At 53.1% G+C, this 20766-nt stretch overlaps 1 protein-coding gene across 8 annotated transcripts in view; it reads left to right on the top strand.

The window, feature by feature from the left end:
- The first annotated feature begins 10 nt into the window (after positions 1 to 10).
- The window catches only part of ABCB9 (ATP binding cassette subfamily B member 9), a 39317-nt gene continuing 18561 nt past the window's right edge, over positions 11 to 20766 (top strand). For 4 of the 8 annotated variants that reach the window (XR_008492738.2, XM_054441898.2, XM_054441896.2 and 1 more), the window contains exons 1-6: positions 45 to 230; positions 6173 to 6860; positions 15964 to 16078; positions 16610 to 16740; positions 17699 to 17904; positions 20276 to 20473. Coding sequence is in view for 7 of the 8 variants with exons in the window: in XM_054441898.2 (XP_054297873.1) it covers positions 6260 to 6860; positions 15964 to 16078; positions 16610 to 16740; positions 17699 to 17904; positions 20276 to 20473 (1251 nt within the window). In the remaining variant the exon portion in view is untranslated. Of the gene's footprint in view, positions 231 to 6172; positions 6861 to 15963; positions 16079 to 16609; positions 16741 to 17698; positions 17905 to 20275; positions 20474 to 20766 lie in introns of all 8 variants that reach the window. The other 4 variants (XM_054441893.2, XM_054441895.2, XM_054441892.2 and 1 more) reach the window with 4 other exon arrangements.

The following is a 20766-nucleotide window of genomic DNA, read 5'->3' as shown; positions in this document are numbered from 1 at the left end:
CCCCTCCGTCACTGAGGCCCCGCCCCGTCCATCAGCCGGTCTCAACGCACGCCAGGCTCAGCTCCGACCTTGCAGCGGCGCAGCGCGGGCGGGAGGCGGGGAGGAGCAGCGGGAAGAGCGGAGCGAGCACCGCGTCCAGCGCAGTCTCCAATGAGCAGCGCGGAACCTGCGCCCCAGACCTGAGCCTGCTGCGCGCCCCCTCCCACAGCTCACCTGGTGCCAGGTAACAGGTAAGGGCAAGGCACCCTTTGGGACCTTTCCAGGCCAGGGTGCCAGGCCAGGCACGGGTTAGGGGGCGTCTGGGCACCCCTGCCTCCGTGGGAATAGGCATCTCGGTTGAAGGTGGGAGCCTCCCTGGAGCCCTTCCGGAGCCCGCAGCCGCAGCTCCCAGCCCCCATCCCTGCAGCATCCTTTCCGCGTCCGTAGGGCGAATGTTGCCCTTTTTTTTTAACCCCCCAGGCGCCGCTGCCTCTTGGAAAATGTGGGAGGTGTTGGAGGATCCTGGGATGGCTGTCGTTCCCCCAGGACGGGGCTGGCGCGCCTTCTGAGGGCTCCCACTGTCCATGTCGGGGCTTCCCAGGGATCCTGAGCACCAGGGCTTTGGCAGAAGCCTGGAGATCTGGCCTGTGCCTGCTGACCTGGGCAAAGCCCTTTTCTCAGTCTCCTCAGCAGGCCAATGGGCTGCCGCTGCTCCCCGCCATCCACCCTGGCAGTGAGGCCTGTAGGTTCCCAGGGGAGCCTCTTTTATTTCTGGGCCTCTGGAAAAAAAAAAAAAAAAAAAATGCCTCCTCCCCCGGCTTGACATTAACTGAGACAGCTTTAAGCTGGGCTGACAGGATCCCCGCCTCTGCCCATTCCCCTTTTCCGGATAGAGCAGGGCCAGGTGACAAGAGGAGGCTTGGAGGGAGGGCACCTCGCACCTCTCTTTGCCTCCCCTAGAGCTGAGAGCACCTGAGACAGCTTCTCAAGTCCCAGAGTGAGGCTGGGCCCCACGTGGACTGCCGGAGGCTCAATAGGGATGAAATCAGGATGGACCCACACAGACCCAGCCCGGTCCTGCCCCAGAGCCAGGGACCCCCACAGTCACACCCTCCCACCCAGCAGGCCTCCGTCAGCCAGTGCTTTGCTGCGCAACGAATGGAATGGGCTTGTCCAGGTCTGGGCCCACGCCAGGGTAAAAAGCTCACCATGTCAGGGGTGAACCGAGGCCACTGGGCCACCCAAGTTCTTTGGCCCCTTTTCTTGCAATCCCTGAATAGCCTGGGCAGGGCCCCCCCCCCTCCAGTCTCCATCCTGGAGACCCTGGATGCCGGTCTCCATCCTGCCTTCGTCCTTTTTCTGCATGTCACTTAACCTCTTCTGTCTCCCCAGCTGTGAAATGAAGCTGATGACCACAGGGTCCTCCCAGGGAAGTGGGGAGGCCTGGCTGCTTTGGGCGGTGCCAGGCACATAGTAGGGCCCGGTGAAAGGTCTCTGTTGCAGTGTCATAATAACTTTTATCTATTGTCTCCTGGCCTTCTCTGCAAAGGGTCTCTGTTGCAGCGTCATAATAACTGCTATCTATCGTCTTCTGGCCTTCCCTGCAGCTGATGCCTTAGAGATACCCCAACCAACGTCTCCTACCCTGGGAAGAAAAGCCTTTGACAAGACCCCTGGTGGGGACAGGGCCACTTGCTTATCCTGTGCCATTCTTTAGTGCACGAGCCACCCCTGTCTTCCTGGGCCTTGTTCGGTTCTGGGTGGGGTCTGTTCTGGCCACCACCTTGTCCTTGTCCCTCCAGCCAAGCAGGTCACTCATGTGCTCACAATTTGCCCTCCAGCTCCACCTGGCCAAGCCCAGTGAATCCTCTGAGTCAGGCAGATGGAGAGCGGGGACGGGCCTCTAAGCAGCCTTGGCTGGTGGTCACACTTCTGCCCAGTAGCTTTAAAAATAACAGAGTAACTGTCCCCACTGAGGACTGTAACCCGACCCGGGGCTGGATTCCACTCTGCTGGGAGCCTGTGGTAGAAGGACTAGTGCTTGGGGACAGGGACCCAGGTGCTAGTGCTGCTCTGCCCCAGCCTGGTGGATGACCTGAGACAAGCCTCACCCCCCCCCTCTGGGCCTCAGTTTCCCCATCTGCAAAATGTGGCTTTGGTAGTCTGTGATATGAGTGTTTGAAATTTTGTTGATTCTGATGAAGATAAATAGGCTTCTGGAGGCAGGGGGCATGACTGGTACCCTGGGCTGTCAGAGGATGGGGAAGGAATTCCCCCAGAGGCTGGGAGTCAAGTTAGGAGAGTCAGCCAAGCCCCTGGGCTGCTGTCCAGCTTTTGAGTCTCTTGCGGATGTGCCTCTTGTCCCACTTCTGAGCCCCAGCCCCTTTCTGGGGACTGAGGGGCCCCATGTGCCCACCACGAGGAGAGCAGCAGCTGAGGTGGCTGGCAGCACCTGGTGCAGCCGGCAGTGGCTTGGCTGGGAGGCCTGGAATGGCACCGGGCCAGGAGCTTCCCTCCCTGGGCTCTGACGAGCTCACCCACTCGCTCGCTCCCCACGGCCTCTGCATTGCAGCAGACAGGAGCCTGCGTGGGCAGCACAGGCAGGGCTGGGGAGGGAGTGAGGACCTGGGCTGAGGGTGTCCGACCATCCTACCCACTTCCCCTTGCCTTGCCCCTGCTCGGCCCTGACCATCTTTGGAGGGGCAGCTGCTGACTAAGCAACTGTCATCTCTGCGATGGGCTTCAGTGTGCCTGGAGGTGGGGGGGTGAAAGCAGGACCCAGGCTGGGGGGTCGTTATATCCCCCTACTCCATTCCCCCTCTGCATTTCAGACCCCTTCTCAGCATCAGGAGGGGTTGTGCCTACCTCCTGGAGAGGCTGTTTTGAAGGATTGGAGTTTTAGAGTTGAGAGTACAGATTTTGGAACTTGATGGCCAGGGTTCACATCCCAGCTTGGTCACTTCCTAGCTCTGTGACCCAGGGTAGGTCACTTAACCTCTCTGTTCCTCAGTTTTCCTAACTGTAAAATGGGGATAATGATAGGACCTACTTCATAGGGCTCTGGTGAGTGCTGATGCATGTAAGTGCCTGGAGCTAGTGTCAGCTGGCACCAGCTGCTGTCATTGCCAGCAATTAGCCTCAGCAGTCTTATCACCTCTGCCGCACAGCCCAGCCCTCTGCTGGGGACCCTTTTCCTTAGATGAACACTTCGTGGTAGCATTTTCTTTCACTCTGTCAGCCAGGCTGGAGTGTAGTGGCGCGATCTTGGCTCACCGCAACCTCCACCTCCCGGTTTCAAGTGATTCTTCTGCCTCAGCCTCCTGAGTTGCTGGGGTTACAGGCGTGCACCACCATGCTAGGCTAATTTTTGTATTTTTAGTAGAGACGGAATTTCGCCATGTTGCCCAGGCTGGAATCGAACTTGTGAGCTCAAGCTATTGCCCATCTCAGCCTCCCAAGAGGCCCAGATGGGATTACAGGTGTGAGCCACCATGCCTGGCCCCTGGTAGCATTTTCTATATTGAATGTTATCTTAGTTTAGGGGTGAAGAACACAGATTCTGGACTCAGACACCTATGAGTCCACATCCCAGCTCTGCTATTCAGAAGCTGTGTAATCTTGGGCAAATTCTTCACTTCTCTGGGCCTCAGTTTCTCCATCTGTTAAGTGGGAGGGATGAGAGTGCACATCTCACAAAGTTGCTGTGAGGATTAAATAGGTGGAGCCACCTGGATTTGAAGCACATGGTGCAGGGCAGGGCTCACAGGAAGTGCAGTGTTACATCCCTGTCTGCTTGTAGTTATTAGACACCTGCTTTGTGCCAGGCACGCAGTAGACAGGTGGAGAGGCAGATGCTGGGGTCCTGTACTCACTGTCTCAAGTCCTGGCTTGGGCCCTTGTTGGCTGAATGTCTGGATCAGGTGATTTTGTCTCTCTGTGCCTCAGTTTCCCCAACTGTAAATGTGAATATGGAAACCCTGGCCTCGTAGGATTGTGTGAGGTTCCAGTCATGCCACAATGTGAGCGGTTTGGGCACCTGGGCGCCAGAGCTTCGGGGAGAGGATCTCTCAGGATGGCCCCTTCCCAGCCACGACACAGTCATCCCTGCTGTCACCCAGCGCCTCACCCCTCCTCTTGGGGGATCTAGAGCTCAGCCCATTTTGCAGATATGACAACAAAAGGCCCAGGGGAGGAAGGACTGGAACTGAGATAGGAGGTAGCACCCAGGGACACACCCCAGCCCGGTCCTAACCCCACCCTGGACAAGCCCCACTCACAAACTCCAGCCTCCAGGCCCACTTCCCGGGTGTCCCTGCGGCTCTGGGGGAGTCCTGAGGGACCCAGTACCGAGAGATGCCTTGGATAAAGCAGACATCAAGATTCAGAAAACCAAAGGGGCCTAGGGCTGGGCTTGAGGGCCAACCTGGGCAGGAGGAAAAGATTCTGGAAACTTCCAAGCAGATGCCAAGGTTTCTGGATTGCTATGTGGCCTGCAAGCCACCCCTACAGCTGTCAAGTTCCCTCTTAGACCAAAACAGTTTATTTGGGGTTGCAGAGATAGAAGGCCTGATGTGGGAGGAGAAAAGTGGACAAACATTTATTAAGCACACACTGTATATGGTTGATTACAATCAGCAGCAATTATGCACCAGGCACTCTGCCCAGAACTGACACATTGAACCTCACACTCACATTTTGCAAATGAGGAAACAGGTTCAGAGAAATGAGCAGTGGTAGTAAAGACAGCGGCTGTTTATTAAACTTTGCTTATCTCAGCTTTGTCCTCACTATGGATGCAAAATCCTCCAGATACTCCCCACCCTCTCTGATCTCATGGGGCCTTGCTGCCTTCCCAAGGGGCACTCCTGCCTTGGGGGTCTGGCACTGTTTCACCTGTGCCAAGTGCTTTTCCCCAGATAGCCACTTGGCAGACTTCCGTACCTCTTTCAAGTCTTGCTCAAGTGTTACCTACCCAGCGAGGTCTTCTCTGGTCCCCTATTTAAAACTGATCTCTGGCCCGGCGCGTTGGCTCACGCCTGTGATCCCAGACTTTGGGATACTGAGGCAGGTGGATCACTTGAGGTCAGGAGTTTGAGAACAGCCTGGCCAACATGGTGAAACCCCGTCTCTACTAAAAAAAAATACAAAAAGTTAGCTGGTCATGGTGGTGGCGTACCTGTAGTCCCAGCTACTTGGGGGGGTGAGGCAGGAGAATCGCTTGAACCCGGGAGACGGAGGTTGCAGTGAGCCAGGATCGCACCACTGTACTCCAGCCTGGGCGACAGAGCGAGATTCTGTCTCAAAAAAATAAATAAATAAAATAAAATTGATCTCTGTCTTCCCCCACCCCTATCTTATTCACCCTCACCCCATCCTATTCACCCCCCTCTTTTTTCCACCACAACCCTTATCTCTTTTTTTAATTAAAAAAAAAAATTTTTTTTTTAGAGATAGGATCTTGCTGTCACCAGGGCTGGAGTGCAGTGGCATGATCATAGCTCACTGTGGCCTCGAACTCCCAGGCTGAAGCAATCCTCTCATCTTGGCCTCCCAAGTTGCTTGGACTACAGAAGCATGCTACCACACTCAGTTAATGTTTTTGTTTTTGTTTTTGTTTTAAAGACAGGGTCTCACCCTGTTGCCCAGGCTGCTTTCCAACTCCTGGCCTCAAGGGATCCTCCAACCTTGGCCTCACAAGACACACATCATTTCCTTATTATCTTTTTTTTTTTTTTTTTTTTTTTTTTTTTTGAGATGGAGTCTCGCTCTGTCACCCAGCTAAGTTTTGTATTTTTAGTAGAGATAGGGGTTTTACCATGTTGGCCAGGCTGGTCTTAAACTCCTGACCTCAGGTGATCCACCTACCTCGGCCTCCCAAAGTGCTGGGATTACAGGCGTGAGCCCATTTCCTTATTATCTGTCTCCTGCATGAGTATGTCATCTCCAGGAGAGCAGGGATCTTTGTTGTTTTTGTTCATGACAAAGAACAAAGAACAGCACCTGGCCACGGTGGGCACTCAGTAAGTATCCCTTGAATGAGTGGAATCTTCGTAGTACCCCGGGAAGTTGATATTGCCATTTCACAGATGAGAAAACTAAGGCTCAGAGATGTCAAGTGACTTTCTCAAGGTCACGCAGCCAGCGAGTGGCAAACCTGAACCCCTTTTGCTGATGTTTGCTGTTGTCCCTACAGGCCTGGCCTCGCCCTGTGGATGATGATGGCCTTGCCCCCGTGAGCTACAACCTGGCCTTCGGCGCCCGCCCACCTCCAACCAGCAGGATGCGGCTGTGGAAGGCGGTGGTGGTGACTTTGGCCTTCATGAGTGTGGACATCTGCGTGACCACGGCCATCTATGTCTTCAGCCACCTGGACCGCAGCCTCCTGGAGGACATCCGCCACTTCAACATCTTTGACTCGGTGCTGGATCTCTGGGCAGCTTGCCTGTACCGCAGCTGCCTGCTGCTGGGGGCCACCATTGGCGTGGCCAAGAACAGTGCGCTGGGGCCCCGGCGGCTGCGGGCCTCGTGGCTGGTCATCACCCTTGTGTGCCTCTTCGTGGGCATCTATGCCATGGTGAAGCTGCTGCTCTTCTCAGAAGTGCGCAGGCCCATCCGGGACCCTTGGTTCTGGGCCCTGTTCGTGTGGACGTACATTTCACTTGGCGCGTCCTTCCTGCTCTGGTGGCTGCTGTCCACCGTGCAGCCAGGCACCCAGGCCCTGGAGCCAGGGGCGGCCACCGAGGCTGAGGGCTTCCCTGGGAGTAGCCAGCCACCGCCCGAGCAGGCGTCTGGGGCCACGCTGCAGAAGCTGCTCTCCTACACCAAGCCCGACGTGGCCTTCCTCGTGGCCGCCTCCTTCTTCCTCATCGTGGCAGCTCTGGGTAAGTCAGGACCTCAGGGACACGTGGCCACCAGAACATCAAATTAGGTGGATATGACTGCCTTAGATTTTAAAAGATTTTACTTACGTGGTTCAGACATCAAATTGATATGAAAAGGAAAACAGGCCAGGCATGGTGGCTCATATCTATAACCCCAGCACTTTTGGGAGGCTGAGGTGGGAAGATCACTTGAGCCCAGGAGTTCAAGACCAGCCTGGGCAACATAGCGAGAACCCATTTCTATTTTATTATTTTTATTTATTTATTTATTTATTTAATTTATTTATTTTTTCGAAACGTAGTCTTGCTTTGTCACCTAGGCTGGAGTGCAGTGGCACAATCTCAGGTCACTGCAACTTCTGCCTCCCAGCTTCAAGTGATTCTCCTGCCTCAGCCTCCCAAGTAGCTGGGACTACAGGCATATGCCACCACACCCAACTAATTTTTGTATTTTTGGTAGAAACAGGGTTTCGCCATGTTGTCCAGGCAGGTCTTGAACTCCTGACCTCAGGTGATCCGCTGGCCTCAGCCTCCCAAAGTGCTGGGATTACAGGCGTAAGCCACGGTGCCTGCCCCATTTCTATTTTATGTAATTTAAAATGAAAAAATAGGCCAGGTGTGGTGGCTCACGCCTGTAATCCCAGCACTTTGGGAGGCCAAGGTGGGAAGATTGCCTGAGCCCAGGAGTTCAAGACCAGCCTGGGCAATATGACAAGACCCCATCTCAATTTAAAAAAGGAAAAAGTAAAAGACAAGAGAAGAAAAAGGAAACTATGAGTTCCACTCCTGTTTTTTTCTTTTTAGACAGGGTCTCACTCTGTTGCCCAGGCTGTAGTGCAGTGGCATGATCACAGCTTACGGCAGCTTCAACCTCCCAGGCTCAAGTAATCCCCCCACCTCAGCCTCCCGAATAGCTGTGACTACAGGGGTGTGCACCACACCCAGCTAATTAAAAAAGAAAAATTTGTAGAGATAGGATCTCACTGTGTTGTCCAGGCTGATCTCGAACTCCTGGGCTCAAGTGATCCTCCTCCCTTGGCCTCTCAAAGCACTGGGATTACAGGCGCAAGCCACAGTGCCTGGCTGTGTTTCACTTCTCATTCTACTCTGATCATCCTGCCCGGGGCTAACTGCAGGGAGAGGGTCCGGAAACTCCCAGGTGGCCGGGAAAGCACTGTTTCTCACTCAATTCTTGTGCGTGTTCCCAGCTTTTCCTTATGCAGCTACAAGCACATCAAAAGAACATGCGTCACTCCCCCACCTCTCACCCACATTCTTTTATGTTTTGCTCTTTTCACTTAACAATATGTTCTGGAGTTTTTCCAACCAGTACCTCATTGTTTTATTTGGCTGCATAATATTCCATTGTGCGGCTATACCATAGATTATTTAGTTGGTCTCCCATCATTTGACTCTTGGGTTATTTTGAGCCTTTTCCTCTTCACATGAATATATATATATATATATATATATATATATATATATATATATTTTTTTTTTTTTTTTTGAGATGGAGTCTTGCTCTGTCACCCAGGCTGGAATGCAGTGGTGCAATCTTGGCTCACTGCAACCTCCATCTTCTGGGTTCAAGAGATTCTCCTGCCTCAGCCTCCCAAGCAGCTGGGATTACAGGCGCCTGCCACAACGTCTGACTAATTTTTGTATTTTTAGTAGAGACGGGGTTTCACCATGTTGGCCAGGCTAGTCTCGAACTCCTGAGTTCAAGCGATCTGCCTGCCTTGGCCTCCCAAAGTGCTGGGATTACAGGCATGAGCCACTGCACCCGACCTGCATGTGAATAATTCTGTTCATACACATTTCATATGAATGTGGATGGATCTGTAGAATAAATTCCTGGAGCTGGGATCACCAGAGAATAGACTAGAAAACATCAGAGTGGGCAGGCGTGGTGGCTCACGCCTATAATCCCAGCACTTTGGAAGGCTGAGGCAGGCAGATCACACACACACACAAAAAAGATATTAATATTTTAGTTGTGTGTGCCTATGTGCAGGTGTGGCCTGGTTTGTGATGTGAAATGTATTTGTGCCTGTGAGTCTGGTCCAAACAGTTTGAAGGCACCACTCAGCAGCATGGGTGGGAAGGTGGCACTGCATGGTTGGAGCTCCACAGGTTCTGGGGGCAATGAGGCCTGGGCACAAATCCCTGTCCTGCTCCCTACCCAGCCGCATGGCCCTGCGCGAGTTCTCCAGCCTTTCTGAGCCTCACTTCCCTCCTCTGTGCAACGAGGATTGTTAGAGTCCTTATTTCCTGACATTTTAGATGCTGAAAAAAACAGGAGAGCTGGGTGCAGTGGCTCATGTCTAATCCCGGCACTTTGGGAGGCCAAGGCTACAGGATCACTTGAGCCCAGGAGTTTGAGACCACTCTGGGCAACATAGCAGGACCCTGTCTCTAAAAAAAAAAATATTTTTTTAGTTAGCTGGGCATGGTGGTACTTGCCTGTAGTCCCAGCTACTCAGGAGGCTAAGGTGGGAGGATCCCTTGAGCTCTGGAGTTTGAGCTGTAGTGAACCATCATGACGCCACTGCACTCCAGCCTGGGCAACAGAGCAAGACCTGTCTCTACCAAAAAAAAAAAAAAGAGAAGGACTAAGTACAGAGCTTGGCTTGTCATGGTAAGTACTCAGGGTTGTTAGCTATTATGAGTTTTAAAAATTTTAAGCCAGGCGCAGTGGCTCACGCCTGTAATCCCAACACTTTGGGAGGCCGAGGTGGACAGATCACTTGAGGTCAGGAGTTTGAGACCAGCCTGACCAACATGGTAAAACCCCGTCTCTGCTAAAAGATATATAAATATTAGCCAGGCACAGTGGCTCATGCCTATAATCCCAGCACTTTGGGAAGCTGAGGCAAGTGGATCACTTGAGGTCAGGAGTTCGAGACCAGCCTGGCAACATGGTGAAACCCCATCTCTACTAAAAATATACAACTTAGCCAGATGTGTTGGCATATGCCTGTAATTCCAGCTATTTGGGAGGCTGAGGCAGGAGAATCGCTTGAACCTGGGAGGCAGAGGTTGCAGTGAGCCAAGCTCACACAACTGCACTCCAGCCTGGGTGACAAAGTGAGACTCCGTCTCAAAAAACATAAATAATAAAATAATAAAATAAAAATGTTAACTGACAGAGACAGAGCCTGGAGAGGTGACAATGCAATAACAATGCCAGAATGTTCTGAGAGAGGACAGGCGAACCCAGAGCTGGCCCTGACTCTGCAGCCCCGTCCTCCTACAATCTACCTCTGCCCTCACAGTCCCATCCCCTCAACAGCTGTGTGAGGTTAGGCAAGTTATTTAACCCCTCTAAGTCTTAGCCTCCTCTTCTGTGACATGGGCATAGTAGTACCCCTCCAATGGGGTTGGAAGGGTCAGTGAATCCACATGGGTGAGACACCTTGGACAGCTCCTGGCACATAGACACCTCCCAGTAATACTAGCAGCTGTGAGGACTGGGATGACCCCTTCCCATTCAACCAGGCAGTTTCTCCTGCTCATGCTGGGCGGCCCAAAAGTCCCCTCCTTAGGAAGCCACCTTAGATTCTGCCAACTGTGGCAACTTTGTCTGCACCTCAGTTATAGCTTTTATGACATAAAAATCATGCATTCAGGCCGGGTGCGGTGGCTCACACCTATAATCCCAGCACTCTGGAGAGCTGAGGCCTGCAGATCACCTGAGGTTAGGAGTTTGAGACCAGCCTGGACAACATGGCAAAACCCCATCTCGACTAAAACTACAAAAATTAGCTGGGCATGGTGGCAGCCGCCTGTAATCCCAGCTACTCAGAAGGCTGATGCAGGAGGCTCTCTTGAACCCAGGAGGTGGAGGCTGCAGTGAGCTGAGATTGTGCCACAGCGCTCCAGCCTAGGCAACAAAGTGAGACTCCGTCTCAAAAAAAAAAAAAAATACCAAAAAACTGTGCATTTATGCTGGGCACAGTGGCTCATGCTTATAATCCCAGTACTTTGGGAGTCTGAGGCAGGAGGATCACTTGAGGCCAGGAGTTCAAGACCAGTCTGGCCAACATAGCAAGACCCTGTTATGCATTCACCCTCCTGCCTCCCCTCCCAGGTCCTGAGCCCCTCAGGGGCAGGGGCCAGGTCTGACTCACCCTGGATCCCAGTAGCTGGCACAGAGACGGGCTCACTGAATGAATAAATGAACAAAAGTATGAATGACTGTCATGCCTGTGCAGACAGATGGCGCCCATGCCATGACCTTGTTTACCCCGCCTGCTGGGGCCCTGCCGTCAGCTGCTGTGTGGTGGGGGAATGCAGACATCCTTAAATACTTCTGAGCAGATTTTCCCAGCTTGCAGGATTGCATCAAGTGTCAGGGCGCAGACTTGAGGCTCAGGCCCCCAACTTCATTGATAACTTTAGGCAAGTTATTAACCTGGCTGACGCTCACTTGGCCGTTCTGAAGTGAGGGCTTCCTTGGGGTACCATGAGAAAGAAGTGAGAGGAAGCTTGGTGCCTAGCACAGGTAAATACTTAATCAGTGTTAGGGCCAGGTACAATGGCATGTACCTGTGATCGCAGCTACTTGGGTGGCCAAGGAGGGAGGGTTGCTTTGGCTCAGGAGTTTGAGACCAACCTGGGCAACATAGCGAGACCCCATCTCAAAAAAAAACAATTAGGTACTGTGATTATTAATAATTATTTTTCAATCAACAAGTATTCAGCAGTGCCCAGCTTTTCTGTACCCTCAGAATCTTAAAACAAACAAACAAAAACAAAAAACAAAAAACCACCCATTGGGAAATGTTAGTTTTAGGGTTAAGTATCTCTTATTAAATTAAGATTCTTTAGAGGCCAAGTGTGGTGGCTCACACCTATAATCCCAGCACTTTGGAAGGCTGAGGTAGGCAGATCACTTGAGGTCAGGAGTTCAAGACTAGCTTGGCCAACATGGCGAAACCCTGTCCCTACTAAAAATACAAAAATTAGCTGGGCGTGGTGGCACACGCCTGTAATCCCAGCTGCTCAGAAGGCTAAGGCGGGAGAATTGCTTGAACCTGGGAGGTGGAGGTTGCAGTGAGCTGATATCGTGCCACTGCACTCCAGCCTGGGTGACAGAACGAGACTCTGTCTCAAAAAATAAAAAATAGGCCGGGCATGGTGGCTCACACCTGTAATCCCAGCACTTTGGGAGGCCAAAGGGGGCAGATCACCTGAGGTCAGGAGTTCAAGACTAGCCTGACCAACATGGAGAAACCCCGTCTCTACTAAAAATACAAAATTAGCCAGGTGTGGTGGCACATGCCTGTAATCCCAGCTACTCGAGAGGCTGAGGCAGGAGAATTGCTTGAAACCGGGAGGCAGAGGTTGCTGTGAGTGGAAATTGCGCCATTGCACCCCAGCCTGGGCAACAAGAGTGAAACTCCATCTCAAAAAAAATAAAAAAATACATAAAAAACAAATGGAGTCCTTTTTTTTTTTTTTTTTTTTTTTTTTTTTGAGGCAGGGCCTCCCTCTGTCACCCAGGGTGGATGGAGTACAGTGGAGTGATCACAGCTGACTGCAGCCTTGACCTCTCCAGCTCAAGTGATCCTCCCACCTCGGCCTCCCAAAGTGCTGGGATTGCAGGTGTAAGCTACCTTCTGTAGCCTAAGATTCTTTAATATGGATTTCATGGCAAACCAAATGTATAAACTTGGGCAAGTGACTTAATCTCTCTGAGCCTCAGTTTCCTCTTCTGTGGAAAGAATACATTTCCACAAATGGAAGGAATAATTGTACCAAACCTATAGGATTACTGAGTGGCCTTTGAGACTTAAGACGGTAGGGGAGCAGATATCTGGGGTAAGTGGCTGGGTGTGGTGGCTCACACCTGTAATCCCAGCATTTTGGGAGGCCGAGGCGGGCAGATCACTTGAGGTCAAGAGTTTGAGACCAGCCTGGGAAACATGGTGAAACCCCATCTCTAATAAAAATATAAAATTTAGGCCAGGCCCGATGGCTCATGCCTGTAATCCCAGCACTTTGGGAGGCCAAGGCGGGTGGATCACGAGGTCAGGAGTTCAAGATCAGCCGGGCCAACATGGTGAAACCCCATCTCTACTAAAAATACAAAAATTAGCCAGGCGCAATGGCAGTCCTCTGTAATCCCGCCTACTCGGGAGGCTGAGGCAGGAGAATCACTTGAACCCGGGTGGCAGAGGTTGCAGCGAGCCGAAATCGTGCCAATACACTCCAGCCTGGGCGATGGAGTGAGACTCCGTCTCAAAATATATATATATACATATATAAAATTTAGCTGGGTGTAATGGCGGTCACCTGTAATCCCAGCTACTTGGGAGGCTGAGGCATGAGAATCACTTAAACCCAGGAAGTGGAGGTTGCAGTGAGCTGAGATCGTGCCACTGCACTCCAGCCTGGGTAACAGACTGAGACTCCATCTCAAAAAAAAAAAAAAAATGTATGTGATAAGAGCACTCCAGGCAGAAGGACCAGCCCATGCAAAGGTCCTGAGGCAGGAAGGTGCCCAGTTGTTCAAGAGCAGACACCAGTTAGCTGGAGCAGAGGGAGTGAGATGGGGCGGGGAGAAGACAAAGGTCTCTGCTAGGGGCTCAATCATGCAGGTCCTTGTGGGCTATTGTAAAGACTGGCTTTTACCATCTCACTGGATGAGAAGGGAGATTTGGACTGTTTTGAGCCAAGGAGCAACAAGATCTGAGTTAGTTCCAACAGGATCCTGCCTTCTCCTGTGTGGACAGGCTGATGTGAGCAAAGTTGAGAGCAGGCTACTGAGATAGTCCCAGTGAGGTTAATGACTTGGACCAAGGTTGGGGCAGTAGAGGCAGTGAAAGTGGTCAGGTTCTGGAAATGGTCTGAGTATTTGCTGGTGCATTGGAGAGTTTCACGTAATTCTCGTGCAGATTCGGCAAGAGAGTTTGCCGGCATGCTTTGCACAGCCCCTGGTACCCAGTAAGGCGATTATTAGCATTGGTGCTTGCTGGAATAAAATATTCCAGAATATTCTGTCACAGCTCACCGTTGCCCTCTTTTCTGTGGGTAAACAGAGGCAGAAACTCAGGCTGGGTGGAACTCCGCAGCCTCGGCTGGAGACCTCTTCTGGCCAAGGACTGTGGGGACACAGGCCCTCTAGGCTGCCACCTCATGGTCCCAGCAGAGGGCACCAGAACTGCACAGAAAGTCTCGCTACCCAAGTGTCTGAGCCAGGCCAGACGGTGCTAGCCAGACCTGCCCAGGGTTCATTCACTGACCTTTATTGAGCACCTACTGTATGCCCAGCCCCAAACCTGGCTCTGCTCATGGAAAGAACTTCAGTGGAAACAGGTCCTGGGATGAACAAGGGCCTGGCCTGGTGACGCCACTATTTCCTTAAGAGGAGAGTGGACATTCCGGATTATTGTCGGGGGAGTCTCATTTCTGCTGCTATAACAAAATACCACAGACTGGGTCATTTAGAAACAATAGAAACTGATTTCTCACTGTTCTGGAGGCTGGGAAGTCCCAGATCAAGGTGCCAGCAGGTTTGGTGTCGTGAGGGCCACTCTCTGCTTCAAAGATGGTCCCTCCTTGCTATATCCTCTGGAGGGGAAGACTGCTGTGTCCTCACGCTGCAGAAGGTGGAAGGGTGAGAGACGGCAAACCAGGCTCACAAGCCCTTTGAAAAGGGCCCTCATCCTATCCTGGAAAGCTCTGCCCTTGTGACTTAATCACCATCACACTGGCGATTATGTTTCAATATGTAAATTTTGGGAGATGCATTCAGACCACAGCAGGAAGGAAAAAGAAAGAGCCCCCAGGTTGGAAGCCAGTTTAGGTTTGAGTCCCAGCCTTTCTCCTTGCTGTGTGACCTGGAGTAAATTTCTCAGCCTCTCTGAGTCTCCCATTCCACCCCAGGATTGTTGTGAAAACACAGTAAGGCAAGTGGGTAAGAAAGCACCCAGCAAGGTGTCAAGTGCCCCAGCAGGAGGGGTGGGGTGGCAATTTCCAGCATTGCTTGGAACCAGAATAGCAACGTCTTCTGAGGTTCCAGAATTTGGACTCTGAACCCAGTGAGAAGAATGAAATCAACTTTGGCGTCAATCAGCCACTGATTGCCATGTGGCCTGGGCGAGTCATCTCATCCAACTTTACTTTCGACCAGGCGCTATGACTCAGACCTGTAACCCCAGCACTTTGGGAAGCTGAGGTGGGTGGATCCCTTGAGCCCAGGAGTTAGAGACCAGCCTGGGCAACCTAGCGAAACCTTGCCTCTACAAAAAAATACAAAAAATTAGCTAGGCCTGGTGGCGTGCGCCTGTAGTCCCGGCTACTAAGGAGTCTGAGGTGGGAGGATCCACTGAGCCCAGGAGGTTGAGGCTGCACTCCAGCCTGGGCAACAGGAGCGAAACCCTGTCTCAAAAAGTTAAAAAAAAAAAAAAAAAAAAAGGAAAATATTTTACAAAAAGAAAAAGAAAAACAAATTAAATTAATTTTTCTCATTTGTAAAATGGGGGTGATTCCAGGGCCTGCTCCAAAGGGAATGAAACAAAGGTCAGGAGTGGTGGCTCACACCTATAATCCCAGCACTTTGGGAGGCCAAGGCAGGAGGATTGCTTCAACCCAGGAGGTTGAGACCAGCTTGGGCAACATAGTAAGACCCCTGTCTCTACAAAAAAAAAAAAAAAAAATAGCCTGGCATGGTGGCACATGCCTGTATTCCCTACTCAGGAGGCTGAGACAGGAGGATCACCTGAGCCCAGGAGTTTGATGCTACAGTGAGCTATGATTACACCACTGCACTCCAGCCCGGGGGACAGAGCGAGACTCTGTCTCAAAAAACGAGAATGAGGCATCCCGCAGGAGCCCTGGCTCGATGCCTGGTAGCCACTATAAATAAATAAGAACCAGCAGGCTGTGTGGATGCAAGGCCCGGTGCTCCACTGTTCTCTGAGGAGGGGAGCATTAAGCACCCTGGGGCCCCACGATGGGCAGCAAGAGTCTGCCGAGGGAGGAAAGCCCACCGGTGGAGCGGGCAGAGGGGTTGGTGTGTGGATTTCTGGAGCCTCAGGAGGAAGGGTGCAGGTTCCCCTGGCTGCAGACGTCCCTGAGGCTGCCCTGCCTCCCCCAGGAGAGACCTTCCTGCCCTACTACACAGGCCGCGCCATTGATGGCATCGTCATCCAGAAAAGCATGGATCAGTTCAGCACGGCTGTCATCATCGTGTGCCTGCTGGCCATTGGCAGGTAGCCTGCTCAGCCCTCACGCCCTGCCCCACACACCCCGGCCTGCACCAGGGAGGGAAGGGAGGACCTGTTCCTAAGGAAGACAGGGGCCAGGGAGGCCCTGGAAATGCCTCTGGTGGGCCTGTCCCTCAGCTGGTCACCCTGGGAACGGCTTCCATACCGTCTTAGAGCACCCTAGAACCACACCCTCTGGTCCCTGAAAAGGGCTTCAGTCCTCAGGGTTCCCTGCTCACCCTCCCTGGCTGTTTTCCAAGTAGGAATCTGGTTCCAAACAGAACCGTCTTTGTCTCAGCTGTTCTGGAAGGGAGAGGGTCTGGCTGGCACATTTGGGTCTCTTGCCCCACCACTGTCCCCTTTGCTTTCACCTTGGGGGGGGCTCCCGCTGGGAATGAGGGGGACCCCGCAGGGGTGCCAGCCTTGGAGTGGGGCTGCGGTGGGGTTCCCAGGCCTGCCGGCAGCGGGAGGGGGCAGCCGGGTGTGGTCACTGGTCTGGAAGGACATCGTGCTATAACATCTCTTATCTGCAATTAGCTCATTTGCCGCAGGTATTCGGGGCGGCATTTTTACCCTCATATTTGCCAGACTGAACATTCGCCTTCGAAACTGTCTCTTCCGCTCACTGGTGTCGCAGGAGACAAGCTTCTTTGATGAGAATCGCACAGGTTGGTCCTCCCAGTGCCCTAGGTGTCCTGGGGGCTGGGCCCTACCCCTGTGGGCTTGCCTGGCACTGAGGAATGAAATGGGCATGTGGGTGGTCTCGGCCCTCTGTCTTCTCCTCCTGCTGTTAGTTCAGGCTGGGAACACCCTGGGCTTGGCCTGTGTCCTGGGAGCTGGCTTGCTCACTGAGGTTTTGGTGTGGGCTGCGGCCTCTGTGGGGCCCTGGCCAGGCCACCCGAGGTCCCTGCAGGGGCCAAGGCCTTGCTTTCCATTGCCCCATGGAAACCACCAGGGCCAGGACTACCCACGCCTGTGGCCAGCAGAGACCCCGCTCCCATGGGGGTCAGCGGGTGAGGGCCAGGGACCGCAACAGGAAAGACGATAGAATATCCACTAAGCTCCAACCTCTGAGAGACACCAGCCTGGGTCGAAGCCCTGGTTCCTCCACTCTCGAACTTCACCTCTCTAAGCCTCTGTTTTCTTGTCTGTAAAATGGGAACACGGATAGTAGCCACCCCATGGGGTCCTTACAAAGCTCTTAGCACAATGTCCAACTTAGGTAAGAAGTGTCTGCGCTTTTCTGCCCGCCACCAGCCAGGTTGTTGTTTCCCTAGAAGGGAAGAGGAGTTACCCCCTCTGCCAGTGACAGGGAGGAGACATGGGTTTGAAGTCTGGCTCAGTCACGGACAGGCCGTGTGACTCTACGGGGGCCTTCCTGTTCTAAGCCCCAGCCTCCTCCGCTGTACAGCGGGATGTCGTGAAGCTTAAGCAAGATGCTGGTGACTGGGATTGGCTCAGAGTAGCCCTCGAGGGGTATCTGCTCTTCTCTCCCACCCCCCAACCCTGCCCACAGGTAGGGAGGCCCGGCTTCCCAGTGTCTGTCTCAGAGGCCCCTTAGCATCCCCCACCACCCCCCGCAAGGCCCAGGTTGCTGTGGTGAGAGCTGAGCCACGTGTGTTCCAGGGGACCTCATCTCCCGCCTGACCTCGGACACCACCATGGTCAGTGACCTGGTCTCCCAGAACATCAATGTCTTCCTGCGGAACACAGTCAAGGTCACGGGCGTGGTGGTCTTCATGTTCAGCCTCTCATGGCAGCTCTCCTTGGTCACCTTCATGGGCTTCCCTATCATCATGATGGTGTCCAACATCTACGGCAAGTACTACAAGGTAGGCCTGCCCCCTCTCTGCGGGGGACTGTGCGCCCTGGCAGCACCTAAACATCCCCTTAGGAGGGGCTCAGGGGGCCACTAAGGGCTAGTGAAGGACTTGTCTTGAGGCTGTGTTTGCATTCATTCATTCATTTCTTCACCCATTCAATAAATAATTATTGACCACCTGCTATGTCCCAGGCACTGGGATACATCAGTGAAAAAGACAAGGCCCCTGCCTTCCTGGAACTTGTATTCTAGTGTCAGAGACAGATACTAGGTATCAACAGCACAAAGAATGAGAATCCACAATACAGTAAAAGATGGTCAGTGCTAAGGAGAAACACGAAGTGAGCAGAGGGATTGAGAGCATTGGGTGTAGTTGCAATTTTAAATTGGATTTGCTGGCTGGGCCCGGTGGCTCATGCCTGTAATCCCAGAACTTTGGGAGGCACAGGCAGGAGGACCACTTGAGCCTAGGAGTTTGAGACAAGATTGGACAATATAGCAAGACCCCATCTCTAAAAAAAAATTTTTTTTTTAATTAGCTGGGCTTGGTGGCGCATGCCTGTGGTCCCAGCTACCTGGGAGGCTGAGGTGGAGGATCGCCTGAGCCCAGGAGGTTGAGGCTGTAGTGAGCTATGATCGTGCCACTATACTCTAGCCTGGGTGACACAGCAAAACTCTGTCTCTAAAATGAATGAATAAATACAAGTTAAATAGGTCTTGCTGAGAAGGGGACATCTGAGCAAGGGTCTGAAGGAGGCAGGCGTCTTGGGAGGTATGTGCTGAGCAGAGGGCACAGCCAGTGAAAAGGCCCTGGGTTGGAACGTGCCTGGTGTGTATGTGGGGGTGGTGCGGGCCCACTGTGATGCCGTCATGGGCAGGCTGCCGTCCCTTCTGGCCACCCCACGGCATTGCTTCTGCTTCGGAGCTAGGCCCGTGAGCCAGGTTTGACCTCACCCTCCTCCTGCTTCCCGGATGGGCGGGTGCCCCCGAGACCTAAGGGACAGACAGGCTGGGTTCAGACAGGCAGGGCTGTGACCCTGTGACAGGTACAGGCAACCCCCTCACAGTCACCCAGGCCCACGCGAGGTACTTCTGAGCAGGGGCTTGGATGCATGACGGCCTCCAGGTGGTGCCGGGTAAGTCACTGTCGCAGCTCCATTGGAGCCTTTGGTGTTGGTGACCTGAGACCAGGGTAGCAAAGGAAGCCGTCTCCCACCCAGCCCCTGGTGAGGCCACTCCCCACAGCCTTCTCCAGCCACACAGGTAGGACCTCTTCCCGAAGTTCCTGGTCACGAGCCTCCCCGCTGTCCTCACTGAGGTGAGAAAGTAAATCTATTCTTTAGAGTCTGAGCCATTTCCGGCACGCTGCTCCCCACCCCTTGCTTCCGGCCTTCCCACCAGCCCCTGGGACGGAGCAGGAAACCCTGGAGCTCCCCCTCAGCCCCCACCTCTGTGTGCACTGCAGCCCCCGCCTTTTAGTTCAGCTAAGGGAGGCCTCAGGAAGGCTCTATTTGGGTTTTCCACCCCATGCCTGAATGTGTCGTGTGTAGCCAGCGAGTCATCTCCACAAGCCACACATACAGCCCATGGCCAAACATGACTCAGGCGCCCTGCATGCTTCCTGCGGCTGGGGCGTGGCATGGTCATGGGACAGGCCAGTGCATGCTCCTGTCCCGGCCTCTCAGGCAGCCTTCCTGGCTGGCTTGAGAATCAGCATAGTGACTCCTACAAAGTGAGAACAGCTCCACCCAGGGGCCTCTTCCAGGACTCTGGTGAACAGCAGCCTGATGGCCGCACACTTGGGACCACTTTTCAGCTCTGCCTGTGGTGACATGCACATGGTGTGGGCAGATTTCACAACCCATGGCCCCTGCCACCATGTAGAACTTGGCTGGGAGTTCTGGAATCTCTTTGTCGACCCTCGGGCTCTAACATAATTTATGTTGATGATGTAAATGGTGCCCCTTTAATAGTTGGTGTTTCTTACATAGTGTACAACCTGAACAACCATCCAAGGCATCCCCTGCTCTTCCAGCACAGGATCAGGTGTTGAGGCCCCTTTTCTGAAAGGATTACCAAAAACCGTCCAGTCATGAATAGCCTCATTTGAATACTGGGGATGACTTAACGATCAGCACCCCCCATCCTTCAGGAGCTGAAACCGTCGCCTCAAGAGCCTCTCTGGAGTTGACTGTCTGAGCGTGTCAAATTGAGCCAGAAGGAGATGGGGGAGAAAGGGCTAGATCTTGTCTTTTTGTCCCAGGAACCTCTTGCATATAGCTGGTGCCAGCAAAGGGTGGAAAAACCCAGAGAGGCCTGGGGGCTCCAGTACATAGTGAGGCTGTTTTGGGGTCTTCTTCTTGTCCCCCTCCTGTCCATAGAGGCTCTCCAAAGAGGTCCAGAATGCCCTGGCCAGAGCGAGCAACACGGCCGAGGAGACCATCAGTGCCATGAAGACTGTCCGGAGCTTCGCCAACGAGGAGGAGGAGGCAGAGGTGTACCTGCGGAAGCTGCAGCAGGTGTACAAGCTGAACAGGAAGGAGGCGGCTGCCTACATGTACTACGTCTGGGGCAGCGGGGTACGTGCCCCTGGCCAGGCAGCTCTGACTGTGGAGGGATGGGATGCAAAGATGGGGGAAGCCCTCGATCTAGGACATCAGCCCTGCATGTTGGTGTCAAGCTGGTGGAGAATCTTTCTTTCTTTTTTTTTTTTGAGACAGAGCCTCACTCTGTCACCCAGGCTGGAGTGCAGTGGCACCATCTCAGCTCACTGCAACCTCCTCCTCCTGGGTTCAAGCGATTCTCCTGCCTCAGCCTCCTGCATAGCTGGGACCACAGGCGCCCGCCACCATGCCTGGCTAATTTTTGTATT

This window comes from Pongo pygmaeus, chromosome 10, assembly GCF_028885625.2.
Source record: "Pongo pygmaeus isolate AG05252 chromosome 10, NHGRI_mPonPyg2-v2.0_pri, whole genome shotgun sequence".
NCBI classification, from domain to species: Eukaryota; Metazoa; Chordata; class Mammalia; order Primates; family Hominidae; genus Pongo; species Pongo pygmaeus.
This window is presented reverse-complemented; position numbering and strand designations above follow the sequence as displayed.